The 16,894-nt window shown below is 37.1% G+C and overlaps 1 protein-coding gene across 17 annotated transcripts in view; it reads right to left on the bottom strand.

The window, feature by feature from the left end:
• HDAC9 (histone deacetylase 9) overlaps nucleotides 1-16,894 on the bottom strand; it is a 489,684-nt gene that overhangs the window by 236,922 nt on the left and 235,868 nt on the right. For 12 of the 17 annotated variants that reach the window (XM_035316621.1, XM_035316620.1, XM_035316616.1 and 9 more), the window contains 2 exons: nucleotides 2,701-2,942; nucleotides 1,598-1,748 (listed from right to left, as the gene is read on the bottom strand). In XM_035316621.1, the coding sequence (XP_035172512.1) occupies nucleotides 1,598-1,748; nucleotides 2,701-2,942 (393 nt within the window). The remainder of the gene's footprint in view (nucleotides 1-1,597; nucleotides 1,749-2,700; nucleotides 2,943-16,894) is intronic. The other 5 variants (XM_035316623.1, XM_035316619.1, XM_035316618.1 and 2 more) reach the window with 1 other exon arrangement.

Genomic DNA, 16,894 nt, shown 5'->3' with positions numbered 1-16,894 from the left:
CAGTTTTCCCCAAACAGTGATAAAAAAAGGGAAGAAAAAAAAAAATACTTCTTTGAAAGTAGCAGCACTAGGGAATAGTGATACTCTAAGTATTTGGTTACCCAACAGCACAGCTAGCTGGTAAGCATGTCCCCCTGTGACCTCATTCCCATAAAATATCTGTACTACCCCTCAGTTTCAGATCCTAACTCCACTTTTTCTATGTTTCTTCCCTCCTCTACTCATTAAGAAGATCATCATCAGCATATGCTGAGGCTGGGCCTGAGGGTCACAAGTGCTGCAAGAAGTCAAACTGTAAAGGGAAGCATGAAGTTCAAACCGCTGCCCATCGTCTGGCGTGAGCATAAATAAAGTCCAACTGTTAGTATGAATGCTGATTTTCACACTACCTATCTGATCCTTGGGGCTTCTTCCACCCTTGCCTTTCTGGGTCATTAGGCTGGTGGTTTGAAAAGTCATTGATGTTGCAGAGAGCAAGGAACCTGACTAGAGCAGGCTGAAGAGGATAAAGGAACAACTTCAGATTTCTAATTCTCTACCAAGAAAGCTTTATGCAGACAGAGGAACAGATGTACCCATCACTTTCCCCCAAAGAACGTGAAAATAACATCACCGCTGCCACCTAAACAAGAATTATTTGAAAGCTCTGTTTGACAGCAATATAATGCTTTCAGGGATGTTTACCAAAGTAATGGAAGCCCATGGACACCTTCATTTCCAGTCTACAGTATGGTATACCCACATCTGTTGAACTAATACAGTTTTCCACCCAAGAAAAAAAGGCAGGAGTGTATGATCCCCCTGAGCATTACGTACAACACTTTTCTCGTTTTGTCTCTGTTAGTTAATATTTTTTGCTCAACTAGGAGGCCAAATAACAGTATCTCCTTGTGGCAGCTTCATTTTAAATACCTTCACAATCTATTTTTGCAACCTGATTTTTAAGCTGACTTGACAAAAGAGAATTATTTGTATCTGTCTCCCTCTAGTGAACACCAAATTCCAACAGCATCTTTTGTATCTGTCATTTACCTTACAGATATGTATGAGCTAGAAATAACTGTTGTGTCTCATGAAATGGTACCAAAACCAAACACAAGGCAGTTTGAAAACATATTGGTCTTATAACTCAGGCAGAAGTATTCAGATGTCTCAGCTGAAGATACTCTTAACACTTTGTTATATTTTCAGACATAAAACAATGCTCAAATTACTTAGTAACATGGCGTGCTGTTTCATAGTGATTTCTGTATTGAGAAATAACCTCTTCACAGAGAAATTCTCAAGTGAAGCTTTAGGCTGTCAAACTCCTTATTTCATAAAAAGAGCTAGTTACTTGAGAGGCATATATACAGGTCTGACAAGAAGGTGCTTTCCTGAAGTTCTGCAAGTCTGCACACAAAAGAGCAGTGTGTTTTTGTGGGTGCAACAGGTGGCTCTGCCTTTCTGCAAGCACAGCTTTGACTACTCTATAGTTGCATATTTCACACAAGAATAGAATTGCTTCAGATCTCTGTTCATTGTCCACTACAGCTGCAAGAAGGCATAAGGGAATACATTAATTTCATATTAGAGTTCATGGTACATTGGTGCTTACTTTCTCGACCTCTTTCTTTGCCTCTGAGGGGAGGAAGCTGCTGTTCCCTGCGATGCCTCTCCAGTTCCTGCTCTTGTCTCTGCTGCTCCAGTTTTTGCTCTTTTTCGAGAAGTTCTTGCTGTTGTTTAATGGCTAGGAGTTCCTGTTGTAACTTGCACAGAACAAAAAGACATGAGAAAGTGCAGTTTGCAGTGTTTTCTAGGTCAATCCTGGCCAAAATAAACCCCATAAATAACTCTGTATTAGTGCTTTCTGTGTGCCTACACTTCTTTTTACCTCCTAACTGCCTTTCCTGTCTTTTTAGCAGCATAGTGCATTACCAGCTGTCACTAAAATGAACTCTACTATCAGGTAGCAGCTGGCTGCTGTGGTTTCTCATCTTTCTCTTTTGGCAAAAATGCATGGAAACTGCATTACACTCTTTGCCAGTGTGTCACCAAACCCTGGCTGCTGTGCTCAGCTGCATTTGTCAGCTTTGTCCAGCAGAAACTTAGCACAATAATATAACAGCAAGTAAATCAGAAGAAAAAATATAAATAAATCAAAAAAAGGCAACATCATAAATTCACAGTCAAAATCCATTATAGCAGTCCTACCATTGCACATGCATTTATTTTTTTATTTTTTTAACATTATGTGAGGCAGCTCAGAGAAGAGTGAAAACACAAAGTTTGCTTAGCCTACCTCTGTTTCACAAACGCAAATGTTATCTACCTGTCTATTGATTTGATTTGTGGGCACAAATTCAGACAACAAAAAAAAAGCAGTCTTTTAATATAATCAAAATTGCTCACACTGAAAAGATAGCCATATTGAAGGCTGGCTGAAAATTTAACATTGTGAAATCGGTAGTTTGATTTTCTGTGGATTTCCTGACTTCATGAGTTTGGGGTGTCTTATAATACTATTTTGATCTTCTGGGAACAACTTGCTGGCAGTTATTTTGCTTGAACATGCTTCTGTCACCCAAATAGAGAGGAATAAGCACTCATACTCCATCTCACGGACACAGAAAATCTTTCAGGAACACTCCCCTTAGCTGAGTCTGTCTCAGCATATTCAGTTTGCAAATATAGTGAGAGAAAAATTAAAAATGTTGCTACCTTTATGTGCTCCTGCAGCTGGGCCTGATGCTGGCGGGTCAGATTTTCATGCTGTTTCTGAAACTCTGCAATCAGCAGTTGTTTCTGAATTTGCTGCTGCTGCTGTATCAGAAGTAGCTCCTGCTGTAGCTGCTTTTCACGCATAATTGGGTCCACCATGGGAACCATCATCCTGAGATCGGTTCGCAAGTCTAACGGTGAGATAGGCTCTAATCCCACGGGAACCTCTGACTTCACATCCACTGAGAGAGGAAAACAACAAAACATATACACGTCAAATATAACTGGAGAAGCAGAATAGAGATGATTCCTACTGGGTAAAAGAACAATTTCACTCAAAGACTCCTTCAATGTACAGAGCCAACATTTATGAAAACTATACAGTATGAAAACTTCTAATATTTCTGCAACCAGAGATTTTCCAAACCATTTTATCATTTTCCAGAAAATGTCTGGAAACTATATTCCTGGATTAATATTCTGCTAAATAGATTAACAAGCAATTCACTTCTAAAACCATGTCTCAGCCTTCAGGAGCACTATTTAGTGAGAACCTCCCAGACTCTATGAATGCTTAACAACAAAGTGCTCCGGGCACATCTTTAGCTTGATGTGAGGGCCTGTAGTTCTTCTGGGTTGAAAGAGATTTTCTAAAAAGAGAAAGCTAGCATGTAGATTATCCAAAGATGGCGTTACAGATAGATAGATATTGTATATAATACACCTGGCTTTTTAGCAAACCCACTGGAATAACACACATGAAATTACAAGAAAATATTGGACACACACCACGAGAAGGATTAATACAGCTTTTTGGAAAATCACCACTGTGCTTGGAGTAGCTTAGACACCGTACTCTACGTATGTCTTGCAAGAAAATGAAAACACGTTAGACTATTTCAATTTGCTTCCATAATGATATATATTATTAATCCAGCATTAAAGTGAAGAATGAAGAAGCCTGTGGGCTTCCATCTCCTGATGTAAACAGAAGGGACTACAAATCAGAAGAGAGAGAGATTTGATGATTTTCACTATAATACTTTTAAAGCTCATGTTTTCATATTAAGAGATGAGACAGAGCATAACTTTACCTGTTAAAAAAGATCAAAAAATTAGCAAGTATCATTTTTACAAGAGGCAAACACAGGTCTGCGATAGTTCTGATTCCATCCACTAGAGGACAGTGGAATACAAACACATTAACTGCAATTCCTGCTACTCAACCAGAAAAATAAGATTGTTAACTGGAAACAAACATGATGTCAGGAAATGACCAGGGAATAAGACTGTATACAATTTTTATAATTTTATTCTGTTATACCTGTATTTGTTTTCCATGAGAAAACCAAAAGGAAGCAGTGAAAAAATCTAGCAAACAGGAGCAGTAAAGCTGCAGAAGTCAAAACTAGCAAACAGCCAGAACTGACCTCTAACTGCACAATAACACCTACTGGCATAAAATATACAAATATACAACGGTTTTTTACAGAAAGAAGATGTGAGGCACCGGATTTCTTTCACTGAGCACATTCTCTCATTGTTAATATTCTGAAAACATTTGCTAGGTTTTTTTTTTTTTTTTTTTTTTTTTTTTATCCTAGCAACTGTGACTGTAAACCTCAGAGCATAATTTGTCTTCTTAACCTGTTATCCCAACAAAATGATTGTGTCTAAGTGCTTACTTTTGTTCTGAGACTAATCGCTAAATTATAAAAAATCACCTTTAACTTACAAAAACTACTCTTGATTATAAATAATTGCCCCAGACCAAGAGAAATGGACAGGCAAAGCCCCCGCCTTTCATCCCATTTATTCAGCAGCAATCCACATTCCATTTGTCTAGACTAAATATAGCTGCGTTTATACAAGAAATCAATAGTGCTTGCAGAGAGCAGAGCAAAGACATGAATATTTCATCAAACTCCAAGAGAAATGGCAATCAGCGAACTGACAGTGCTGTGCAGGCTCACTGCCCCTCCAGATAAGTCTCCAGCACTTGGACAATGGCTCACTGCCTGCAAGTCACAATCTTATCATAGGCGCTCTGCTATTTTTAACATTAATTGCAATGTAGGTGACAAAGGCTTATCGTGTTTAAAGTGGAGAGACGGACTTTCTTACAGCTTCTGTGACAGGATAATAAGCCTTACTAGGAGCAATAATAGTAACCGGAGCCGTGCAAACCCTGCAGGGTTTGGTTTGCAATAGTGTTTGCAAACTGAACCCTGCAGTTGATTTTGCAGATACTGGCTACAAATCAACCCCTACAAGTCCTCATGGCGAGTCAGTCTGATTACACCTCCTACTCCTGCTGAGCATCCCACCTCTTCGTTCTAAGAGCTCTTCCCTGTAACTGTGAGGGGAAGACTCGTGATTTTTCTAACAATGGAAATTTCCTTCCACAATTTGTAAAATGAAGAACTGAAATCAAGCTCAGTTCGATAAGATACAGATTTTCAAGAATTTTTACACACTCAAATAATAAATCTAATACTAGAACACCTAATTCATCAGATTCAACTTTAACTTGTACATTAACGCAGGAGAAAATAAACATTAAAGTATTCCTAGAGACTTTAATCCATAGAAATCAATATAAAATCTTTCATGTCATTTAAAAGCCAACGTTTACTGACAAATAAAGACAAGCAGTATTTCCTGTCATAAATATTGCTAACAGTAAGTTTACCTCCAATTCTGCTAATAACTGTTGACACAGCAGCTATTGGCTTTTGGTGGTAATTGCTGTCTTAAAACTCTAACAGTTAATAGTGAAGTTGATAATAGTTAACCTCCTCAGCCAGATGATTCTCAACAAGTAACCATAAAGTCACCAAACAATACCGTGCTACTGCCTGCTACATGGGCCTGATGCCACAGGCCATTTACATTCTTCTTACTTGTTATCAACTGACAAGGAAGAGATAAAGAAGCCCTGTGGAGTTACATCAGTGTGAAAAATGTGTAATGGAGCAGAGAATCAGAATCAGTGTCTTTAAAAGCTTTGACTTTTAGCTGAAGCATCTTCTCTCCACCACCCCAACACAATTTTAACACTAGAACGACCAAAGGTGATGTAGGATGTTTATTCTCAACAGGGAAGTGTGTATGTGTATTTCACCCCATCCACACTGGGATAAATGTATTTTTGGGGTAGAAAAAGGAATGTCCTAATCACCACGCTCAACTTTCAAGAACTTTTCACAAGAAGCAGTGGGATATAGAACTTCCAACAACTGATGCATCAAGCTACTAGCCGAAGAAGGAAAAAGATGAGTAAGGAAATAAATATGTGTAATAGTTTCAAAAAGACTACCTCCACTTGAAGGAACCCTGTTTTGCAGGATTCCTGGTGTCACCAACGCGGTGAGGTCCTAGCAGATACAATTGAGGGTGGGATGCTGCCCTGCTCTCTCTCTCTCTGCTGTGGTCTGGAGCAGATCCTTCCCAACATCTCTGCTGACTACAGGGTAAGCCCAGGGAGTCCCCTCTACAGATAACTAAGGTCAGACTCTCTGAGCTCAAGTTAGCTGTGGTGAATATGACAGTGGGCTGCAGAATATAAACTAAAAATGTTAGTGTCAGCAATTCCAGGAAAAATGTCAAAATTTTAGCAGAAAAATACTTAATTTTCAGCTTTAAGTAACTGCAAAAGATTTTTTTTTCTTTTTTTCTTTTTGTATAAAAACTCAGCAGCTTTTATCTTGAAATGTAACAACAAAAATAGTCTCGGGAAAACTTCCATATCAATTATATTCCATAGTGGCACTTCCTGCAGTGCTTTTGACATTCTGTGTAAAGAAAATAAGATACTTGGAAAATGTCATGCTTGTTGAGTATATTTAAAGACTTGTAGCATATTTAAAAAGAGATAAAAGAGCTTGTTTTAACCCTGGTGCCTTGCTTTTTGAAACAATTTCTTAAAATGGGAATCACTGAAAAACGGTAAGTCTTTCACTAAGAGATGGCACTTCAAGCTTGTTTCTAGTGACTAGTTTCAATTTCTGCACACTGGTAAATTAAAATACATGAGTCTTCCGAATCCCAAGTGCTAAAAGAAAATACCAGGAAATAAAGCAGCCCACTTTCTTCCTTTTCATTGGCAATTACCTGACTTGGCAGACATTTATGCCATTTTAAAAAACAGGAACCTAAAGAAGGGCTGCTGCAATCAGTTGAATTGTTGCCATTCTTTATTTGAGATGTAATGAAGAATTATAGTAGACTTGCTTACCAGAACACGTCGAGTGCATTTGTGATTCTTACATTAGGAGAACTGTGTTAATTTGCAGGGACTCAAGCTAACCCTTTCACTGTGGAATTTCTCACACAGCTGACTGTGCTGTTGGGCTAGGAGAGGGAGGCAGATCGGAGAGAAGAACAGGGAATGAAGCTGATTAGACTCTTGCTCCTGCTTGTTCACCCAAGGCAGCATTTTACTTGAGAAGCAGTTAAGGTTTATGAAGTGAGCAAGGAGGCCTACAAAAGTTGGAATGCTAAACTAAAATTATATGTGACGAGACAGAAGACAAGCTCCTCCAACTAGCAATTTCTGTATTAGGCAATAAAAGTGTATTCCTGAAAACAGACAAAAACAAGTAAAGTTTTGAAGAGTAATCCTGCCAAGAAATGAGCACACCTCATCCCAAACATCAACTCAGTGAAGTGTTACAAAGAAAAGAGAATGGGAGAACTGTTTATACTAGTGCTACTCCTTTGAACTCTCTTCTACAAAACAGAACCCACCTGAAGTGCTTATTAAGTTGTATGGTACTTTGCATAGTTTTCATATGCTTTTCATAAAATGAAAACAAACCAGAACAGTTTTGCACATTTTAGTGTAAAAAAGACTATCTCAATTTGACCTCTTCATTCAGAGAAATTGAAAACCCCTCCTATTTGAGGATTAACCACCAGTAAATCATGACATAATCAGAGGACTAAAGAATTTACAGAAAATAGGTCTAAATAGTGGAAAGATTGGAGGATCCACTGAAAATGAAGACAATGCATTATATTTACGTTCCAGCTTAAACACAGAATTCTCTACATTTATGTACCACATCATTCAGGACTTGAAAAGCCCTGATATCTGGAAAGCCATAAGACACCGGTAATGAAGCAGTGATGGGGCACAAGGAAAGGAGTTAAAATTTCAGAGCAAATTGTGGCAGAGCTTTCCCTGTTGAGAAGCAGCGTTACAGGAACATTGCTCACTCTGTAATCTAAGAGCAGTCCTGGCATAATGATAAGGCACTGCTTCCCTCACAGCCAGTGTAAATAAAGAGCTAATAGAGCAATGTGTCAGCTGTGGGCATGCTGGGAAATTAAGTGAGCGACTTGTTTTTGAACAGCCATGACTAAAGAGGATGGAGTCTGGCATGAAAACCACTATAGCAATTGCTTAACATACTAATTTGCAGAAAATTTTCCTAATTTGGAGCCTACTTCCTACAAGTCACAACTTTCTAATGGAAGCTGTGCCACTACAAGACCTGCACTACAGAATGCAGGAGCTTGAAGTTGAAATTTTAAGAATAACCAGTACAGAATTAAAAGTCAGATGTTCAATAAACTGTGAAAGGTTAGGTTACCTCCCATGGGATGCTTTTATCATTCCAGCTTTGGTGACTAAAATCTTGTACATCAATTCTCAGCTGGTATAATCTGTCATCCCTCTGTTGACTTCAATATAGGCAAAGCTTCTTTATGCCACCTGAGAAGCTTGATCCAGAATCTCTCTCACGAGTATAGGGGTGAAGGCCTTGAGAGCATCTCTTTTTAATATCCTTAATGTGACAAAAGCATCTGGATTTTGGATGGCAGTTGGATTTTGCAATAAAACTTTTTTTTTTTTTTTTCAATATTAAAAATCAACAGATTTTTTTTTCTCCATTCTCAAAATTAAGCTAAGGGGTCCACCCAAACAAAAAATAGTGTCATCTATATTTCACTCAATGTTATTAAATATTTCTGATTAATTATACTTCTTTAATCATGGCCTGGATTTTGGTTGTCACGGGCAAGAGAAACAGAAAGGAGACAGTAAATACAAATTGAAGACTTTTTTCAAAGGCAACACAATGACTTTTTATGGCAGTTAAGTACCCAACTGCAATCTGTACTTTTAAAACGTCCTCGCTTGGAAAGGAAAAACACAAGAAATTAACAGATATTGCAGATCAGAGAGAGTATTTTCTGGTTATTTTCCTGGATTATACTTAAGGAGTCAGTAAGCATTTTAGCAGCACTATCACAGAATTAGAAGTATAAATGAACTGTCAGATCTGATGAGGAACTCAACTGACTTTATGGTACTAAGGAGAAGTGTAATAAATTAGACTAGAAATGCATTCCCTTTTGTTCTATAAAAGGGATCTTACCATGATTATACCTTTTCCCCATTTCTTTTAAGTGTTTGCATACATGTCATAATGAGAAGTAAAATAAATGCAAACAGTGATCTGGGCTTTGATTTACCATTCTCTTATTTCCCCAGGGCCTGGAAAGGAAGCTCAAACAACCACAGACTTCTAAAATATCAGTGAGAGGCCTTGAAATACCAACACTGAAGTTACAGCTAGCTGGCTTTTGTAAAAAATCAAAGGCTTTATTATATTGATTTACTAAAATCAGATTCCTTCTCTGCAAATATGCTTTTGAGTCAAGCAGTCATAACAAACACAAACATAGTTGCCATCAAATTTGTTATAGCCAAGAAGTTTTTTTTTTTTTTTTTTTTTAATGTTAGTGTTTGCTGTTTCTTCTACAGTGAATACATGAGTGAAAGTTCCATTTATTAGTCTGCCAGAGTTCATGCAAATATCAGGCCAACCACTTCTGTCAGAGAAGTAAAAGCAAATGTGCCCAGTAAATCACATCAGAATGTGAAACACTTTTAAACTAAAACCTGGGATGATCTGTTATCAAGAAATCCAAGCTGAGCTATATTTGGGTTTCTGAGTTACTTTATATTTCATCTGAAGAACTGTTAGACATGCATTCTCTGCACTCATCAGCACAAAGGCCCATGTTCACTTTCCAGAGAATGCCCTTTGGATATATGTAAGGAATCTGAATATCCTGAACTCCGGATACTTCTGCTGCAGGCAACATAAAAACAGGACAAAGACAAATGCATGCATAGTTAAAAATGTAGAATTTCTACATAACTTTTTTCTCAGTTCCAAAGTCTATGGCACACGAGTAGTATTATGAACACCACAATACTTTGGTGTTAACGATGCTGTTAATACATGGTGTCAAGTTACTCTATTTGACCATAATGTGCCCACACCAGTGACAAGGGTATACAAGAAAAGACAGGGAAGATTACAAAATAGCATTGCTTTAGCTGTGTATCTTCTGCACATGGATCAGTATCACTCTCAACCAGATCATACTGAGGATGACAAATAAGGTTTGATTTGCCGTACCACTGCTTTGCAGTTGCAGAACATAATAGGTACAATCTGTGTCCAAATCAACAGGTGCCAGTTTATCTGCTGGTCACTTCATTAAATCCTTACATTAATTAATTAATTGATTAAAATGCAAGCATGTGTGATATGAAGCTGTGGGCGTGCACTTGTATGCATACACAATTCTTGCAACGTATCCTGAAATGCTCAGAACAAGCAAAGAGCAGACATTACACAAAAGATACCTCTCACCTCCTTTTTCAAAACAGGTGCCACATACACAAGAAAAAGGTGATATGCTTTAGTTGTATCAGTATTACTATACATTAAAAGATGGAGTACAGAACCCACAGAATGCTAAAGATGACTGAAAGAGCACCATTGGATTTTCTAGAGACCTGCTACCATCTTTTCCTGATGTTCTATTCAGAGACAATATAAGGTTTCTGCAGGTGGTACCAAATACATCCAGAGCATAGATTTCCACTTACTCTGCTTTCATCTCATCTAGACCTGTGAATGATGCAGGCATTATGCTCCCCTTCATACCGCCTTGCCTTGAACTGCAGCATAGTCAGGGGAGTCTCTCCTCCTCTGCTAATATAAAACACCCAGTATGTTTCCACAAATAAAATGAATAAATAATATTAGATCACTGACTTGCCATTTTTCATAAGTGCAGCTGTTGGAATACTGGTATCTAGGAGCAGAGGTTACAGCATGCACAGAGGAAAAACAACAACAACAACAACAACAACAAAACTACAAGGAAAGCAGGGAAAATGAAAGGTAAAGAACAAAATCATAATGGTGATGTAAAGCAAACCAGGTAGAGTTTGTTGGACTGCATAATTGAATTAGGAGTGGCAGAAGATGAGAAAGGACATAAAAACAATGGCAGTACAGCTGATGGGAATATTATGCAGCTGTTGAGACACAAAGTTGGATGGATTGAGATGTCAATAGACAGCAAAGATGGGCTGCTCTAAAGAATGTAAGGGGGAGTTCCGGAGGAATATTCGTCTTAGCTTGATGAAAGGGTTGTGAAGGTTTTTAAGGTCTTGATTTAATCTATTTTTTGCTGCAGACAGAGCATATCTTTCAGAGAACAACCTTGACTACCATGCAGATGGCCTCATTTCCATTACTAAGACATTACATAAGGCAGGCACTCCAGTAAAAGAGATTACATAAAATATACAAAAAGCATTATGAACTCGTAATCAAGGAAATGCCAGTCTTCCAGGATGCTTACTTATGTTTTTGGCTTATTAATGTGAAGACAGTTTTGATTTTATAGTGTATAGATTCTAACCATAACTATTTGCAGAAAATAATAACATAAAAGAAGTGTTTCTCTCCCACATTCTGTCAGTTGGGATTTGGAGGAATTACTTGAAAAAAGGAGACAGACATCTCAGGTTCACAGCTGTAATCCAAATATTATAAAATTCTTCCATTTTATAACAAAACGGTATCCTGGCCAAATGATGATGGTAATAATAATAATAATAATAAATTAGCTGTTTACTTCTAAGATCAAATAATTTCCATGAGCTGAAGAAAATCCCAAACTAGAGATATAATATCTTGTTCTTGTACTTTTGTGACACACTTAGTATCATCAATATTACTCTCCTTATCTCAGTTCCTCCTTTCCTATTTTGACTCTTCTCACCACAGTAAAAGATTCCAATCCTACTGTGCCCGAAGTGTTAGCTCACTTTGACAATATACTTGGGTTCCTTGGAACCATGCGATGTAAATATCTGCCAGGACTTCCAAAGCTTTCAGATGGCAAAAGTACCGCCAACACTGCACTCTGTATATGACAGAAAGAAAATATATTGGTATGTTCTATAATAATGTAACACTAAACATAAAATAGTGGGCTATAAACATAAAAACATGGGCTGTACTGTCCAGACTGAACAGATCTCTGGAAAACATTCTCCGGAATGTAAAGGCCTGATTTCAGCCACCAGAGGGAGTCAATCTTGTTTTCCTAGTCAATCAGAACATTACAATTAACCCGAAAAAGCACTGTGAAAGGTAGAAATTACTAATAGCAAAGTTTATATCCATGTATATGTTGATACCAAACATTATGAAAGTAAATCTTAACTGGGATTTAGTTTATTGATATAATAAAATCACTCTTTTTCTTTAAATGTTCATTTAAAAAATCCTATTAGTACATGACTTTGGACTAATTAAATTTTAAGGATTCAAATACTAATACTTGACATCATTAGAATGATACATCATACTTCCATCAAACTTACTATTCTTTCTTTATTTGACTTCAAGTCACTATCATGCTTTTAAGTTGGTTTCAGACATATGCCGTCTCAACCCAAAAGTGCAAACACAGCAGGATGTCTTCAATTTCTTTAAAGTTAAGTCGTCTTAATCAGCAAGTAGAATTATGGACTTATGATGGCGAGTATAGGAAAGAAACTGACATTTCTATTCACTCTTACAAACAATTGTCTTTGTAATTTTTGAGCACTGGAAAACCAACCTATAGGGATCATTAGCATAGTACTGTTATTTTGGCTAGAGACATTTTCCATGATTATCATTCTAAACAAATACTGAATAATGGTTTTGCATTCAGTAATATTCCAGAAAGTAATGCAACAAGACACCGCTAAGAAATACGTCTCTGTTCTGTCAAAAGAAACAACAGCAACAGAAAAATTCTACACAATTTTGATGCAACTTAGTAAGCACACAGTTAAGAAAAATGGAAATACAAAAGTTATTACCCATTTTTCTTTTCCCGCATATCAGTAGGTCCATTTCTTACTAGTGGGTTGGTTGTTTCTTTCTTCATCTCAACTCATCTGAGAAGCAGGCCAGTCGAGCCAATGGGTATTTCTTCATTCTCAAATGAAAGATTCTTTCCTAACAAGTTTTCCCAGAAATTAAATTTCATACTAAAGAGTCTAAAAAAAAAATCAGAGGGAACTCTACACAAATTTTAGAAATTTGCAGACCAGGCATGGAACATGCATACTAGAATGACTGCTTAAATGGAGTCAAGCATTCAAAATTACTCTTCAAGAAACACTTTGGGTCCTTTGAGAAACTCAGCCTAAATCATTTAAATAAAACCTAGTCATATTGAAACCTCCACCTCCCAACTTAACACATTAATTGTTCAGAATAGAAGTTCCTTCTCATCAGAATTAAGACAAAAAAAAAAAAAAAAAAAAAAAAATCTTAGCTCATTGCAGTTTAGTTCTGTTGACTGAGCCTTTGAACCTGGCTTTAAATGTCATCACAAACTGAGATTCTGCAATACAAAAGGCAACATGAAAGTAGATGTTCTGTTTCTGCACTTTAAGCAGAATGTTTTGCAATCAGTGAGACAGAATTTCACAGTATGTTACAGAATTACTGCATCAGGGCATTGCACATTAGGATTGGGAGAAAGCAGCACAACTCATTTAAGTTTTGCTATGGAAAAAACCTGTCATGCTGATTGCAAATCACTGAGAGAGCTTGGTACCATATAGAAATCAAACATGTTCACTTTAATAAGAGAAAAACTGGAATAGTCTGAGACTTCATCAGTGTACTGCAGAAGGCTGGATCCTTAAATTTTCAACAGTGCATCTTAGTTGCAGCAGTGTTCCTTACTAGGCTCTTCTGTTCAATATCATTTCTTTTCTTTCTCAGAAATGTGCATATGGCCTTTCAATCTTTGTTTCATTTCCACAAGGAATCACATCTGATACATTTGGGATATGTATGTTTTTGTTGTTGTTGTTGTTGTTGTGTTTTTTTTGGGGGGGGGATTGGTTTGTTTTTGTTTTTTTTTCTCTTCCTTTATGCATTTGAAATATTAGGTGTTTAAAGGATTAAAAGCTTCTGTTCTAAGGGAACTATTTTCTTTTGTGAATATTATACTACAGAAAGCAATTATTAAAATAACTAAATTGAGCAAGAATACAAGTAAATAACAGAAGTCAAGAAATGTTACTGTGAAGCACTTCCAACACTCTTAGCCAAACAAAGAGCTTGACTTAATCCTACCCATATTTTAAAAATTCTTCCTGACTGCAGTAATCAGTCCAGTTTTGAGTTTTCCTCTCTCTTACTCAAAGTGTTTCAAAAGTTACCAGGAAGTTATTTTCAATAGTTTTAGTACATAGAAAATATTATAGAGTATATTAAAAGAAGTAGGAATAAAATGCAAATAACTTCTGATGTGGCCAGAAAGTACAGATTCACTTTCTATGGCTTTTATATTTATGTCATGCACATTTATATTTCTCAGAATTACAGTGCTAAGAAGTGGGAAATTATTTTGGCTAATAAGGTTATTTACACTAATTTTTAGATATGCTTGTGTTTGGTATTCTCCCCTGAATTAGTATCCGATGGTAAACACGTGAACTGAAATTTCTACTGTTATGGATTTCCCTGCAGCCAACCCTAGCCCAGAACTCTCTCTGTTAACAATAATGTTTAATTGATTGAATGAATGCTGAGACCATGGTAGTATATCCATAAACCATGTTTAACAAAATGTCATAGGAACTGAAGCTGAAGAATATACTGCATGAAGCAGACTTCCCCCTATTCACCAACATAAAACACCATTTCCTACAACTGCCACAAAAGCTACGCCACAAGCAGCTCCTCCTTGTTGCAGACAGAAGCACCTCTTCAGAAAGCACAGGTCTTGACATGGCATAAATATTTAGAGAATGACCAATAGTCAGCCTACATGAAGAAAAGGGGAGTCTGATGGTGTCACTGATTTCACTTACTCCATGTATGTGAATGCTACTCTGACAATTCAGAGCTATGCACCTGATGAAACACCACTAAGCAAAGCCGATACCCAGTACTATTACTTTTCACTTTCTCCACAACTCAAGAGTCCCAAAGTGACAAACTGATTTGATCTTGGTTCAGAAAGAGCTCACTTATACATCCATAAAATTCCATTTAACTTCCAATCTTAACTACATTTGCCAGAGGAAAAATAAAATTAAATTGATAGTTAATACACATGGAACAGGGTTTCTCAAGGATTTACCTTAAATGCTTTTTGAATACAGGTAAAATGAATGGCTTACCTTTCATAAAAAAGACCATAAAAAACTAGCAGATGAACTTTTTTAAAAAAATGGGAAATGACCAAATGTCACTGTCTACTAACCTCTTAATTCACCCATCTCCAGAACTTGCACCTTCTTTTATACGCTTTTGCTATCTTGCTTCACTTCACCTTAGAGGTCATTCTGGTAAAGAGGCTAATTTCAGACTGGGATGAAGTTGCTGAAATCCCACTACTAATTACACGAAGGCTGATTTCAGACAGTGTCACACGATAGTTATCAGCTACCTTTACAAAGGCATGGAAATGAAATGCCATAATGCTGGTCACAAGGCTGAATAACTGTAGATCCTGAACTCCTTGGAACAAGAAGATCAAGGACTCTTTGTTTGTCAACAGTGACATATATGGCCTAATATATATGACAACATTTTGTGCAAATACATCTATAATGACAGCATATTATTGTGGTATAAGGTGAACAGACCTTTGACGTCCTTTTGTTGATTCATCTTACATCATTTTTGCTGCCAACCGTTTAAATTAAGCTTATGGAAAAGTTTAACTTTTGACTGGAAATTATGATCCACAACAGGATACTCAGCTTTTGAAGCCCAAACACAAGCCGAAGGACCCAATGATATAACCACATACTCAGTTTAATGTCACAATAAATGCAGTGCAAAAATCAGTATTTAAAGTCCCTTCTGCCATTAAAACCTTCAATTAAACCCACTGAAACAGAGTCTCTTGACTATCATCAAATAATGACCTTTCAGAATCTGAAAACACACACAAAACCTTGCCAGTCACTCTGAAATCCGGCTGAAGACCCCAAAGATCCAGAACTGAGTGAAAATACTCAATAGTAATCTGGAATAGTCCAAATATCCTGAGACAGCACCTGTGCGTAAACTACATGAAAGATTCTTCGGAATTTAGTCAGTTCCTGCAAAACGGCTGTCCACATTGAGCTCCTTCAGAGCACTGCACAGCAGATAGAAACTGGTGCTCACTTCAATCATTTCTGCACAAGATCTCCAAGCAATATTCATCTTCTTCAAACCTATCTTGCACCTTTCCATTTTGGACCAGCTCTTCACCTTTCCCTCAAATAAAAGCGAGAGAGTAGATGGAAATTTACTCACTAAACCTTCCAGCCCCTTAAATAAAGACCTCTGCTGAAAATTTACAGCGCATCTTTTCCTCTTGTGTGTGTTTGGTTCCATGTGTTTCTGAGTTCAAAACATTTCTACAACATTGAGATTATCCTGATAATGTCAAGCAGGCTCACATGACACAAACTTCAATGCAGTGTCCACCCAAGCTAAAAACTCTGCTGGCTCTTCCAATTTTGGTATCAAGCTAGTGGATACATTAAATAGCTATCAAACAGACTTCTACAACCTCCCATATGCAGAAACTGCTATAGCAATTTTCTCCATTATCATTATTACAAAGACAGAGAAAAAATAACTTACTTGTAAAGCAAAAGCCATTCTGATCTGAGAAGTATGTCTTTTTCTGAAATAAACGTTACTCGGTTCTAAGAATTCACACAATTCATTTCCTTTGCTCTTCCTTGACAATAGCTATTTAGAAGAGATCTATTTATTCCCCAGCATATTTCACAGTTCCTGTTTCTAAATGAGAATCATATTAACAAAGGGTAGAAAGACACAAACATGTCTCA

The sequence above is a fragment of the Oxyura jamaicensis genome, chromosome 2 (assembly GCF_011077185.1).
Source record: "Oxyura jamaicensis isolate SHBP4307 breed ruddy duck chromosome 2, BPBGC_Ojam_1.0, whole genome shotgun sequence".
In the NCBI taxonomy this organism is placed as follows: Eukaryota; Metazoa; Chordata; class Aves; order Anseriformes; family Anatidae; genus Oxyura; species Oxyura jamaicensis.
This window is presented reverse-complemented; position numbering and strand designations above follow the sequence as displayed.